This window comes from Euleptes europaea, chromosome 19 (genome assembly GCF_029931775.1).
Source record: "Euleptes europaea isolate rEulEur1 chromosome 19, rEulEur1.hap1, whole genome shotgun sequence".
Classification (NCBI taxonomy): domain Eukaryota; kingdom Metazoa; phylum Chordata; class Lepidosauria; order Squamata; family Sphaerodactylidae; genus Euleptes; species Euleptes europaea.
In genome coordinates, this window is record NC_079330.1 from 10,392,457 (window position 1) to 10,405,271 (window position 12,815).

The 12,815-nt window shown below is 46.7% G+C and overlaps 1 protein-coding gene across 5 annotated transcripts in view; it reads left to right on the forward strand.

Annotated features, from left to right (window-relative positions):
* EPHB2 (EPH receptor B2) overlaps positions 1–12,114 on the forward strand; it is a 113,824-nt gene extending 101,710 nt beyond the window's left edge. For 2 of the 5 annotated variants that reach the window (XM_056865270.1, XM_056865271.1), the window contains exons 13-16: positions 2,203–2,352; positions 7,152–7,345; positions 8,530–8,685; positions 11,887–12,112. In XM_056865270.1, coding sequence (XP_056721248.1) covers positions 2,203–2,352; positions 7,152–7,345; positions 8,530–8,685; positions 11,887–11,995 — 609 coding nt within the window. In that variant the 3' untranslated portion in view covers positions 11,996–12,112. Of the gene's footprint in view, positions 1–2,202; positions 2,353–7,151; positions 7,346–8,529; positions 8,690–11,886 lie in introns of those variants that run through there. The other 3 variants (XM_056865272.1, XM_056865269.1, XM_056865273.1) reach the window with 3 other exon arrangements.
* The last annotated feature ends 701 nt before the right edge of the window (positions 12,115–12,815 follow it).

Below are 12,815 nucleotides of genomic sequence, written 5' to 3' on the forward strand. Positions count from 1 at the left end.
CTGCTCAGCCACTGTGGGAAACAGGATGCTTCACTAGATGGACTATTGGTGTGAACTAGCATGACTGACCTTCTGTTCATATGGCCCTGGGTTTCCCTTTGATAGAGATGGAGAGCCAGCGTGGCGTAGTGGTTAAGAGAGGTGGACTCTCATCTGGTGAACTCCTACACATGAAACTGGGTGACCTTGGGCCACTAACAGTTCTCTCTGAACTCTCTCAGCCCCACCGACCTCACAAGGTGTCTGTTGTGGGGAGAGGAAGGGAAGGAGATTGTAAGCCTGTTTGAGACTCCTTAAAGGTATAAATCGGGGTATAAAAACCAACTCTTCTTCTTCTTCTTCTTCTTCTTCTTCTTCTTCTTCTTCAACAAGTGCACCATTTTGCACCCATGCACATCAAGCCATAGAGCTGATTGCCAGGAAGATACCTGGAGCTTTCTGTGGTTTCCTAGTACAGCTTTATAGCAAATGGCAGTCTGTCAGTTCTTAGAGCATTGGTGGAGGGTGGGATGTGTGATGCTAGTCATTCAGATGTATCCTTTCTCAGTGCCTTTACAAATCAGGGCTTAGGGTGGGGTGAGGGGAGAGAAACGCTTAGTAATTTATATAGGCTTTATATTTTTTTCTCAGAAGGCTTATAATGTTTTTATCACCTGGTCTGTTCAACTTTACTGCTGACTTACTGCTAGTGTCATGTTTTAATTGACTGCTGTTTTAATTATGTTTTTTATCCTGTTGCGAATGGTTGTTTTTTTTAATAATTTTATTGCTTTAACGTTCTTTTTTAATTTGGTGGTTATAAGCCACTTTGCCTGTCATTGCAATAATAGAAAGGTGGGGTATACACTTTTATTTCTTTGTTTGCTTCATTTCTACTTGGCCTTTCTGCCCAGTGGGGGCCCAAAGCAGCTGACCTAATTCTCTCTTCGCCTCCATTTTGTCCTCACAACAACCCTGTAAGGTGGGTTAGGCTGAGAGTGTGTAGGTAGCCCAAAGTCATCAGCAAGCTTCTATAGCAGAGATTCAAACCTGAGTCTTCCAGATCCAGCTCTCTAATGGCTACACCAGCTCTCTAAAATAAAAGAAGTATAACATAAGAGAGAAAAGAAAACTGGTCTAAGATAAACGTATGCCTTGGCTTTGAAAGGTAGATGTGTTTGGGGAAGGAATCCCAGCTTTAGACACCACTACAGGCATACCTCGCTTTATTGTGCTTCACTTTATTGCATTTCACAGATATCACATTTTTTTTACAAATTGAAGGTTTTAGGAACCTTGCATCGAGCAAGTCTATCGGTCCCGTTTTTCCAACAACATGTGCTCACTTCGTGTCTCTGTGTCACATTTTTAGCAATAAAGTGTTTTTAATTAAGGTATGTATGGGTTTTTTTAGATGTAGGGCTATTGCACCCTTAATAGACTACAGCAGCGGTTCCCAAACTGTGCTCCACGGAGCACTTGGTGCTCCTCGAAACATCTCCCTAGTGCTCCATGAAGAGATTGGAAAGAAAAATACAACTGTCATCCGTTTAGTATATAGGTGCTAGGTGAAAATTCATGCTCCGTGATGAATATCTCTCCTGAAAAGTGCTCCATGACGCAAAGGCCATTTTTGCATGGTCAATTTCGATGCTCACTCAAAGCATTTTTTAAAAATGCGACTTTAAAAATACCTTTTCACAGTCCCAACGCAAAAGGAGAAGTTCCACTCCCCCCACTCTCCTGCTACTTTGTTGCTGTTTGCATAAGCCATTAGCATATGCATAGCTAACGCACCTCTGTTGTTTTGCATTGTTCCTTGAGGGCGATTCTTTGCAGCAAACTCCAAAGGTCGCGTTAAGTGGGCTCTTTAGTAATGCGAAGCAGGTATGCACCGCCTTCGCAGTCACTTCTGGAATGACGTTTCAGCATGCAAAATTCAAAAACATATTCGGGGCAATTCAGCCTGGAACGCGCTGCTAATTACCATGCAAAAATGGCCCAAAAGTTTGGGAACCGCTGGATTACAGTATAGTGTAAACAAAACTTTCACATGTACTGGGAAATTAAAAATTTTGCGCAACTCACTTTATTACCATATTTGCTTTATTGCGGTGATCTAGAACCGAACCTGCAACGTCTCCGAGGCATTCCTGCATCTGTGCTGCTCAGCCAGTCTGCAGACACCCTCAGAATATCCTCCGGGTTTTTTTCTCGCTGCAGGGTGGGAAGATCCCAATTCGCTGGACAGCGCCCGAAGCCATCCAGTACCGGAAGTTCACTTCCGCCAGCGACGTGTGGAGCTACGGCATCGTCATGTGGGAGGTGATGTCCTACGGGGAGCGGCCTTATTGGGACATGACCAATCAAGATGTAAGTCAGCTGGTAGGGTGGCGAGCTTTGGGATGATGCCGCCGCGTGACACCCGGTGCGCTGCGGAGGCTCTCGACGGGTTACCTTGTCTGCCTTTATGCCAGTCAGCTGGAGTGCTGGCTTCAGTCCCGGACCTTCTGGCAGGAGTGGCGAGACCAGCTGTCAGAGTAGGCATTACAAAGCTAGGTAGACCAATGGGCCAAATTCCGAATATGGGAAGGAGTCTATGGAGGGGCTGTGGCTCAGTGGTAGAGCATCTGCTTGGCATGCAGAGGGTCCCAGGTTCAATCCCTGGCATCTCCAGTTAAAGGGAATAGGCAAGTAGGCAATGTGAAAGACCTCTGCCTGAGACCCTGGAGCCGCTGCCGGTCTAAGTAGACGATACTGACTTTGAGGGACCAAGGGTCTGATTCAGTATAAGGCAGCTTCATGTGTTCATGAGTCTTGGTTCTGAGATAGAGCACACGCTTTGCATGCAACCGGTCCCAGTCGAAAGGATCTCAGGTAGCAGGTGCCGCCAGCTTGGGCCTCTCTCTGCTTGGCGATTATAAGCCGGTTTGAGACTCCTTAAAGGTAAAGAAAATCGGGGTACAAAAACCAACTCTTCTGCTTCTAGAATGAGTGCACCATTTTGCAGCCGTGCAGATCAAGCCACAGAGCTGACTGCCAGGAAGATACCTGGGGGTTTCTGTGGTTTCCTAGTACAGCTTTACAGCAAATGGCAGTCTGGCAGTTCTTAGAGCATGGGGGGTGGGGGGAATGTGTGACGCTAGTCATTCAGATGTATCCTTCCTCGATGCCTTTAAACTCGGGGCTCAGGGTGTGTGTGTAGGGGAAGAAACACTTAGAGCACTTTCACACGCCAAATAATCCACCTTCAGTGCACTTCAACGATTGTTTGCAAGTGGGTTTTTCCATTTCACAGTAAAATCCAGCCGCAAAGTGCATTGAAAGTGGATTGAAAGTGCATTATTTGGCATGTGTGAAAGCACCCTTAGTGTTTTATGTATCCTGATTATTTTTCCAGAAGGCTTATAATGTTTTTATCTCCTGGTCCGTTCTACTTTAGTGCTGACTTACTGCTCGTGTCGTGTTTTAATTGACTGCAGTTTTAATTATTATTATTTTTATCCTGGAGGTTTTTTTTCTGAATTGTGTTTATATGACCGTGTTTCGCTATTGCTTTTATTGTCGTGCTATTTTACGAACCATTTTTATAAATGATTTTATTGCTTTGTCTTTCTTTTAATTTGGTGGTCACAATCCACTTTGCCTCTCTCTGCTTGGGATCCTGGAGAACCACTGCCAGTCAGAGAAGATGATGCTAAGCTAGATGGACCATTGGTCCTGGGCACAGTCATGTGACTGTTAGGAAATGTCCAAAGATTGTAACTTGTGAGTCTCGGTAGACGTTACTGCTGACAGCCTCTCCGGTGAAGGCATTTCAGTCCTAATTCATTGATCTAAATACTTTTTAAAAAAATTAGTTTATATATGATAATAAATACAAAATAAGGAGCGCTCCTTATGATACTAGATATAGTTAAAACAGATCAATACAGACAACTGAACTTCTTGTTTGCTCTCGAATAATCCTTTCGACATAACATAGCAGGGAAATCCAAGATGCTTCCCAATCTTTAAATTCTTTCCTTATTGACCTAAGCAATAAGCCTAACTAACTTCACTGTCTCCCAAATTGTCCTTAACCAATCCAGTTTATTTGGAAGGCACTTTGGCTTCCAAAAACTAGCCGCGTCATTCATTGATTTGAGAGCCAGGGTGGTGTAGTGGTTAAAAGCAGCGGACTCTCATCTGGAGAACCGGGCTTAATTCCCCACCCCTCCACATGAAGCCTGCTGGGTAATTTTGGGCCAGTCTCAGTTCTCTCCGAACTCTCTCAGCCCCACCTACATCACAAGGTGTCTGTGAAGGGAAGGCCATTGTAAGCCAGTTTGGGTCTCCTTAAAAAGGTAGAGGAAATCGGGATGTAAAAACCAACTCTTCTTCTACTTACTGTGATGGAAATTTTTTATTGGATTTTCCACAGTAATCATAAGGGATTTTTTTTTTTGTAAGTGTACCAAATGCAGCCTAATGAAGTGCTTTTGGAAATAGGTCCAGATTGAGTACAGCACAAATTCCCACATATCCCATAGAAGCAAGCTTTAAAAAAGTTTGCTTTCCATGCATTTATGGGGTGAGATGACCATTATCTTATGCTTAAACATCTGTAACTTTAGAACTCTCACTGAGCCATTTCCAATAGACCAATGAAAGTCACTGTATCCAAGGTGATATCCCCCCCCCCCATCTGACCAGGATATGTTTTATTTTTATCATGAACTGTCATGATTTGAGAGTACCCTGATGGAGCTGAGAGGTAGGAGGTTTCCAGTCCGATGGAAGAACCTTCTCGCAAATGCACAACTCAGTCAGAATTCACTGCCACTAGACGTAGTCACTAGGTCAGAAGGCTTTACAAAGAGGCTTTCAAGCAATCCTCAGAGAGAGGTCTATCAGTGGCCATTAGCTATGATGGCTCAATGGAACCTCCATGTTTAGAGGTAGCATACCTCTGAATATCAGTTCCATGTTTAGAGGTAGCATACCTCTGAATATCGGGTTTTGCCTTCCAAGCCCCATTTATAAGATTTCCAGAGGCCTCAAGTCGTATTTTGGTCCCATCATGAGATGACAAGAGTCACTGGAAAAGACAGTCATGCTAGGAAATGTTGAGGGAAGCAGGAAAAGAAGAAGACCCAACAAGAGATGGATGAGCTCAATAAAAGAAGCCACAGTCCTCAATTTGCAAGATCTGAACAAGGCTGTCAAAGATAGGACATTTTGGAGGACATTCATAGGGTCGCCATGAGTCGGAAGCGACTTGACGGCACTGAACACACACTCACAAGTCACACAGGAAAACTGGAAGCTGGATATGATAGTCTGACCCTGTGGGGCCTTTCTGATTTACATTGTCCTTTGAGGTTGCTGTGTTATAATCCTAATCAAAAAGTTATCCGGGGCTGCGTTCGTGTGCGACTCATTCTGTTTGCAAACGGCATTAATTCTCAAAACAGCATTTAAGCGTCTGTCGGCCAAAAGCCTGGCTCGCCAGCCATCCTGTCTCTCTTTGTCTGCAACCGTGGACGACTGGCCCCACCGCCACAGACACACGCATGCTCCCCCCCCCCCCCCGCGCATCAAACCCCAGGAGCTCTTTCCCCAGCTGTCTGTGCAAATGTCCTGTCAGAGACGTGAACTGCCTTTCCCTTCTGCTGGTCTTCACAGCCAGGGCCGCGGAGGCTAATCGGTAGTGATGATTAGGAACAGGCCCCGCTTCTCAGAGAGATCGCTGTCAATTAGGCTGCGAGAAAGCCGGGTGGAACACCCCGAGGCAGAACGAGGCAGGAGCGGCGCGGAGGAGAAAGATTTGTGTTTACATAGGAGGACACAAGAAGCTGCCTCAGGCCAAGGCAGACTGTCGGTCCGGGTAGCCCAGTGTCGTCTCCCCCGACTGGCAGTGGCTCCCTGGGGTTTCAGCCAGACTAGACGACACCGCATGCCTGAGTCCACCATCGGGACTCAGCGCCATTTTGCAGCCTTTCAAAAGGCAGCGGGGGCCTGATCCAGTCAGGGACCGTAGCCCCCCTGCTTCCCATGCCATTTTGAAGAGCCCAAACGGCGGCCCCAAACCTAACTTGTACCCAAACCTATTGTGTAGTTTGGATGTATCAATAGACACCAGGGCATCGTTAACACGGGAGGGGAAGAGACGTGAAGGAACTCAACCCTTGTAGGGATACCTTATCGCCAAGCAGCCCGCAGTCTGCATTTCCCAGAGGGTGCTTTGAATACTCTTGAAGCAGCTGAACAGTATCTGAGGCAGTGATTAAAAGGTGGGGAGAACAACAGGGAGGCTAGCTGTCGGCTGGGTGACTTGCTGCCACCAGGTAACATGGTATGGGATGCATGGAACTGGATGGAGGAGATGGTTGAAGGGTGGCATTAGGAAATCAGTTTTCTGAGCTACACCATGCCTCGTGACCTCATTTCTATTTGTAATGCTAGCTACTTGACAAAACAAGACACACAAAGAAAGGTAACAAAATGTCCTAACTTAAAGGAACTATATTCAAGGGGTGCTTACATACGTATGTGTCGTCAAGTCGCCACCAACTCATGGTGACCCCACCAAGGGGCTTTCCAGGCAAGTGCGAAGCAGAGGTGGTTTGCCAATTGCCTTCCTCAGCAGAGCCTACCTTGGTGGTCTCCCATCCAAGTACCAACCCTGCTGAGCTTCCAAGATCTGACGAATTTGGGCTATACCATGTTTCCTTCCCTCCTGATTCAAGGGGCAAGTGCAGACGATCTGAGCCCTTTTTTAAATGAATTACCAAAGTCAGAGGACTTCATTTTGTATTCGTTCATCACTTTCTCATAGAACACTGCAACTGGATTGTAACCGGAACATGGTATATCGTTGGCTACAAACAGGCAGCTTTTGAAATAGTATAGTCTTAAGGATGCACACACCCTGGCCTGGATAGCTAAGCAGGGTCAGCCCTGGTTAGTATTTGGATGGGCGACCTCCAAGGAATACCAGGGTTGTGGCATGGAGGCAGGCAATGGCAAACCATCTCTGAATGACTCTTGCCTTGAAAACCCTAAGGGATCACCATGTTCCATGTGACTCGACAACACAAAAAGAAACAAGAAACCTCACTCAGATGTTTTGGTGAAGTGAAGGGCTTAATGGCTGTATGCTGACCTCCGTAGGGGTTTTTGTCTTACAGGTAATAAATGCTATCGAGCAAGATTACCGACTGCCACCCCCCATGGATTGCCCCAGCGCCCTGCACCAGCTCATGTTGGACTGCTGGCAGAAGGACCGCAACCACAGGCCGAAATTCGGGCAGATAGTCAACACCTTAGACAAGATGATCCGAAACCCGAATAGCCTGAAAGCCATGGCACCCCTCTCCTCGGGGTAAGCGACTCTCTTCCCGGAAAGAGGGCACCATCGACAGTAATTCCTGGGTGTCAGTATCTTCAAGCGTCCACAAGGGGCAGTTTCTTCTCCCTTTTTACCCGCCTGGGGTTTCCAGCGTGCATGATTGCTCCCCCCTTCTCTGCATTTTTGATCCATTGTCTTGGGTCTCTAATAGATTTCTTGTATTCAATATAATACAAAGCTCCAAAAACATCAGTAAGTCTTTGGCCACCAATAGCTGAGGTCCCTTCCATACGTGCGTGCGTGCACAACTCACCTTATAATTAGCTCAGCTTTGCGAACTTTCTTGGAGAACCCTTGGAAAAAACTGGAAACTTTCCAAAAGAGTTCAGAATGTCGGTGCATGCTAGGAAGCTCCCTGCCAATCTCTCCTTTTCCCAAGCACACTTACTTGACCCTGTTCATTGAACCAGGAGACACTGGAAATTCCCATGCGTTCCGACACCAACATATGCTATTGCGCCTCTCCAGGAACAGTCAGTGTTTTAAAGCTAGGTGGACTATTTTAAGGTTTGGTACAGCAGCTGCTCTGAGTCCAGTCTTTGGAGAAAAGCAGAACATAAATAATATTTTAAATGAATAAAGTAGACAATCCGGCTGGTGTCAACCCCTATCTGTAGTGGAATAGCGGGCTCAGTTTATAATGGGCTTGAGTTTCCCATTTCGAGCCCTGCTTTTCTGAACTTCAATGATAATCACTAGTAGCATCTCAAAGTGTTTCTGCGGGACAGTGAGCCATCATCCCAAGACTCAGAATGATACCAAAGAAAGATTCCAGGATTTAAAAAAAATAGTTGTGGGGATTGATCTGTCCTGGTATTCTGCAGGTAGGTAGGAAAGATATTTGGATGAATGTTCCTGTGCAGGAGAATAATACTGCCCCAAAGAGTATGGCTGAGATGCACCTTTTGGGTTGGAAATCAGCTTTTCCAGAATTTTCTGCCTTAACTTGCAGAATCGTTCCTGCCATCAAAGATGGTCGTGAGAGGGAACTGAAGAGAGGCACCTGAGAAAAGCTATTCATTTAGTGTGGGGACAGCTTGGTTGTTGTTTTTAAAGAATTCTGCCAATTTTGTGTTTTGGTGGGGGCGTATTCTTCTTCCCAAATTCAGTTCTGATTCCTCTCTCTACTTCTGTCCATTTTTGGGATTTCCTTCCAGGATTAACCTCCCCTTACTGGACCGCACAATTCCAGATTATTCAAGCTTCAACACAGTGGAGGAATGGCTTGATGCCATCAAGATGGGCCAATACAAGGAGAGCTTTGCCAGCACGGGCTTCACCAACTTCGACGTAGTCTCCCAGATGACCATGGAGTAAGTTTCGGAGTCTGTGAGAACAATCTTAAGCAGCACTACTGAGAATCAGACTAAGGTCTATTTGATGGGACTTCTTCCCAGGAAAATATTCTTAGGATTGCAGTGTAAGAGGCTTACAGACCTCAAGATCTTCTCAGGTTGTGTAGTGGCAACTCAGCTCTTGCCTGCAGGGTTAGTGAAGGCTGTTAGAAATCACTGTGGTTTACAGATGGGTTTGATTTTTTTTATTCCCCAACCCTGACCCAGATGGCCCAAGCTAGCCTGTTCTTGTACAATCTCAGAAGCTAAGCAGGGTCAGCTCTGGTTAACGTTTGGATGGAAGACCCCCAAGGAAGTCCAGGGTTGCTGTGCAGAAGCAGGCAATAGCAAACCACCTCTGTTCCTCTCTTGCCTTGAAAACCCTAAGGGGTCACCATAAGTCGGTTGCAACTTGACTGTAGCATCTTACAGACCAACAAGATTTCCAGGGTATCAGCTTTCGAGAGCCGACCCTCCTTTTGTCAGATACCATATCTTTGTATCTGACAAAGAGAGCTTTGACTCTTGAAAGCTTATATTCTGGGGATTTTGTTGGTCTGTAAGGTGAAACGCTATAAGGATTGACTTTATAAAGGAACCCACGGCCCTCAGTTTGCAAGGTTGTTATCAATAGGACATTTTGAAGGACATTGATTCATAGGGTCGCCATGAGTCGGAAGCCACTTGACCGCACTTGACACACACCCAAGGTGCTACTGGGCAGAAACTGTATATGCGTACACACATGCATTCACAATAGAGACCAGAACCAAAATACAACATAAATCAGGAACCAAAAGTGGAGAAGCAAAACGGTTCTCCGAAAGGGGAAGGAATTTCAAAAGGAAACAAAATGGCGGGGGGACGTTGCCCTCAGCACTATTGTCCTATAAATAATTTCATGAGAGAAATGTAAGAGGCTTTCCCCCAATTTTTTTTAACGCCGGGGTGGAGCGTTCTAAATAATTGAGAAAAATGTTTCTCCCTGTTTTTTTAGAACACCCCTCCCTTATTTTTCCGTGGGTTTTTCCCAGGCCTTCTCATCATTCTCCATGAAAACAGCGCAAAAAGGACCTCACAGAGAGCCCCGCGGCTCTTTGAAAAGCGGCGTTTCATTGTTTATAGAAATCCGGAGCGGTTTGGAAGCTTCCTCTGACTGACTTGGCAGAAGTCATTCTGAATTGATAGTTCACGGCCATCCCGAAACTTTTTCGGCTGCTCGGCAGGTGGCCCGGCCAGTTCCTCGTGACCTTGTTTGTTGGCTGGTTTATTGCAGCATCCACAGAGTACACTGATTGGCCCCTGTGCGGATAATGAAAACCAAACAGTGGGGCCACATGCAGAGAAAGGAGGGGTCTGTACCTATTCAGGGGTCTCTCCGGGTATGCAGAAAAAGATGACCATGTAAATTAGCCGTGAGGGGGGGGGGAATGAAAATGATTCCTCATGGACCACTGGCCTGTTGTTCTATCGAGTACTAAAACAGCAGGCCTCCAGTTTGATAACCAAAGCATCAAACTGGATCACCCGCAGATGAGGGAGGGCTTTCTACATACTCGGGGGACTGCATCAGAATGCAGGCAAAAACTGACTTTGTAAATGAACCAAAGGAAAAAAGGAAGTGCCTGTTGATGATTGAGCATGTCTCAGGAGGTATGGAATGTTGTCAGCAATTGAGAGCGATTTCAAGGGGAAAAGAGAGAGAGAATAAATTTTATACAGTCAGCCCCTGCAAACGTGAAGTCCTGGGAAGGGATTGGATCCCACCGTGGCCACCACGAAAGCTTCCTGGGTGACCTTAGGCCAGTCACGCACTCTCGGCCTAATCTACCTCACTGGGTTGCCACCTCTGAATGCCGCTTGCCTGGAAAACTCTGCAAGGTCATCATTAAGTCAGCTGTAACGTGATGGCACTTTCCGCCACCTCCTCTGATCTGGATGGCCCAGACTAGCCCAACCTCATCAGCTCTCAGAAGCGAAGCAGGGTCAACCCTGGTTAGTATTTGAATGGGAGACCACCCTAAGGAAGTGATGTTCAGACATCATTTGTCCCCCCTCCCATTTCCCCTCGCTGTTCCATTGAATCAGATCAGGGGATAGGGAGCATGATTGGGCGCTCCCACACTATAAACAGGTAAGTACAACCCTATAAGATCTCCAAATTGCTGGACTTGATGTACCTCTTATCAGATCCAGCAAGGCTCTTCTTACCTTATTCCTTGTGGGGCTCCAGCCTGTTTATCACATTTGGAAGATTTGTATCCCACCTTTATGTCATACAAACAGCAGGTTACACATAGCTCACAACATAACATGAAAACATTATTTTAAAAAGATTTTTAATAATCTGAATGTTCTGTGACAGAATAAATCATTCATAAAAGAAATTTAAAAAACCAACAGTACAGATTTGAAAGGTAAAAACCAGCAGTCGGTCATACAATTAGCAATGGAATCCACAGAATAAAAAAAGCTTCTCAGAATATTAATGCCGAAGGCCCTCTGGAGTTAAAGTCGTTTTTACGGGTTTCAAGAAGACCAAAGGGAGCGGAGCCTGATGGATCACCTGTGGCAGGGAATTCTGAAATGATCTGCCAAGGTCATTCCTGTTTATGCTGGTGTGCAAAGTAAAGCGCCAGCCACTGTTATTAAATCACCATCAGATAAGGTTTCCAACCTCCAGGTACTAGCCGGAGATCTCTTGCTATTGCAACTGATCTCCAGCCAATAGAGATCAGTTCCCCTGGAGAAAATGGTCACTTTGCCAATTGGATTCTATGGCATTGAAGTCCCTCCACAAACCCTGCCCTACCTGCCTCAAAGACCTCTCGCTGGTGGCGAAAGTACCCTTGCCGCCCTACCAGCAGATCCCTCTGGGGTGTTGTGGCGCTTCAAGTATTCTGGTCCCCAAACCTTGTTCAGCTGTGAAAATCAAAAACATTTTAAACAGAGGCTAGATGGTCATCTGTCAGCAATGCTAATTCTATGACCTTAGGGAGGGTATCTTGGCCGTCTTCTGGGCATAGAGTAGGGGTCACTGGGTGTGTGTGTGGGAGGTAGTTCCTGCATTGTGCAGAGGGTTGGACTAGATGACCCTGGTGGTACCTTCCAACTCTATGATTCCTGGATCACCGTGAACTGAATCACAATTTCCTCTTCCATTGTCTTCTTTCGCTGCAGGGACATTCTACGAGTCGGGGTCACGTTAGCAGGGCACCAGAAGAAAATTCTGAACAGTATCCAGGTGATGCGCGCACAGATGAATCAAATCCAGTCCGTGGAGGTTTGAGACGCGCACGCCGTGACTTGCACACCACCTCCTCGAGGCCCTGCCCCCCTTTTGTCCCCATGTGTCTTGAGCTCTTGCGGGCCCTGCGTAACCCCCCTACGGAGACGGCAGCAACAGGGAAAGGAACAGCCTCGAGGCAAAGCGGCTGCAGACTTTGAGAACCCCCCCTCTGAAAAAGGTTGCCAAGATCCTTTTTTAGCAGGATGTTTAAAAACAACAGGCGCAGCAACGGCCTTTCTTTTCCCAAGGGCTTCGAGACGGGCTGGGGAAGGGATCGCGGAGCAGCGCTTCTTTCCTTGCATGAGCCATTTCAGACGTGGGCCCAGCTGTTTCCTGGAGTGCAAAGTGGACCAGAAAGTCTGGGAATGTCTGGGGCGGGGGGGACAACCAAATGCCCATCCTTCCAACTCTTGCTGGGGATGAGCTTCCTCCGGCAGCCGGCAGCTCACCGACGGGCCGTGGAGGGACCAGAGTTAGCTTTTTCCCATGTGATGGGTCAACCGTTTCTCAACAGCGGTGGGCGACAGGGCCGATGAAGTCTTTTGAACTTCCTTTTCCTTTGAAGAACTGAAACCAGAAGTGTGTTTTTCTTTTCTCCCCTGCCCCCTCTTTGTGGATGAATGAGAATCTTTGGCCCTTACCAGGGAGAAGAAAGTCAAGGGGGGGGATTTTTGGAGGTCGTTGTTCTGCGTTGCGCTGGGACCGTTTTGTGTGTGGCGCTTCCCAGAGGCTCCATCCTCCCCGCGCTGCCTGGTGGCAGCTCATACATATCATATGCACAAGACATTCGCAAGGCCTCTCTAGAATTGCCAAGGACCTG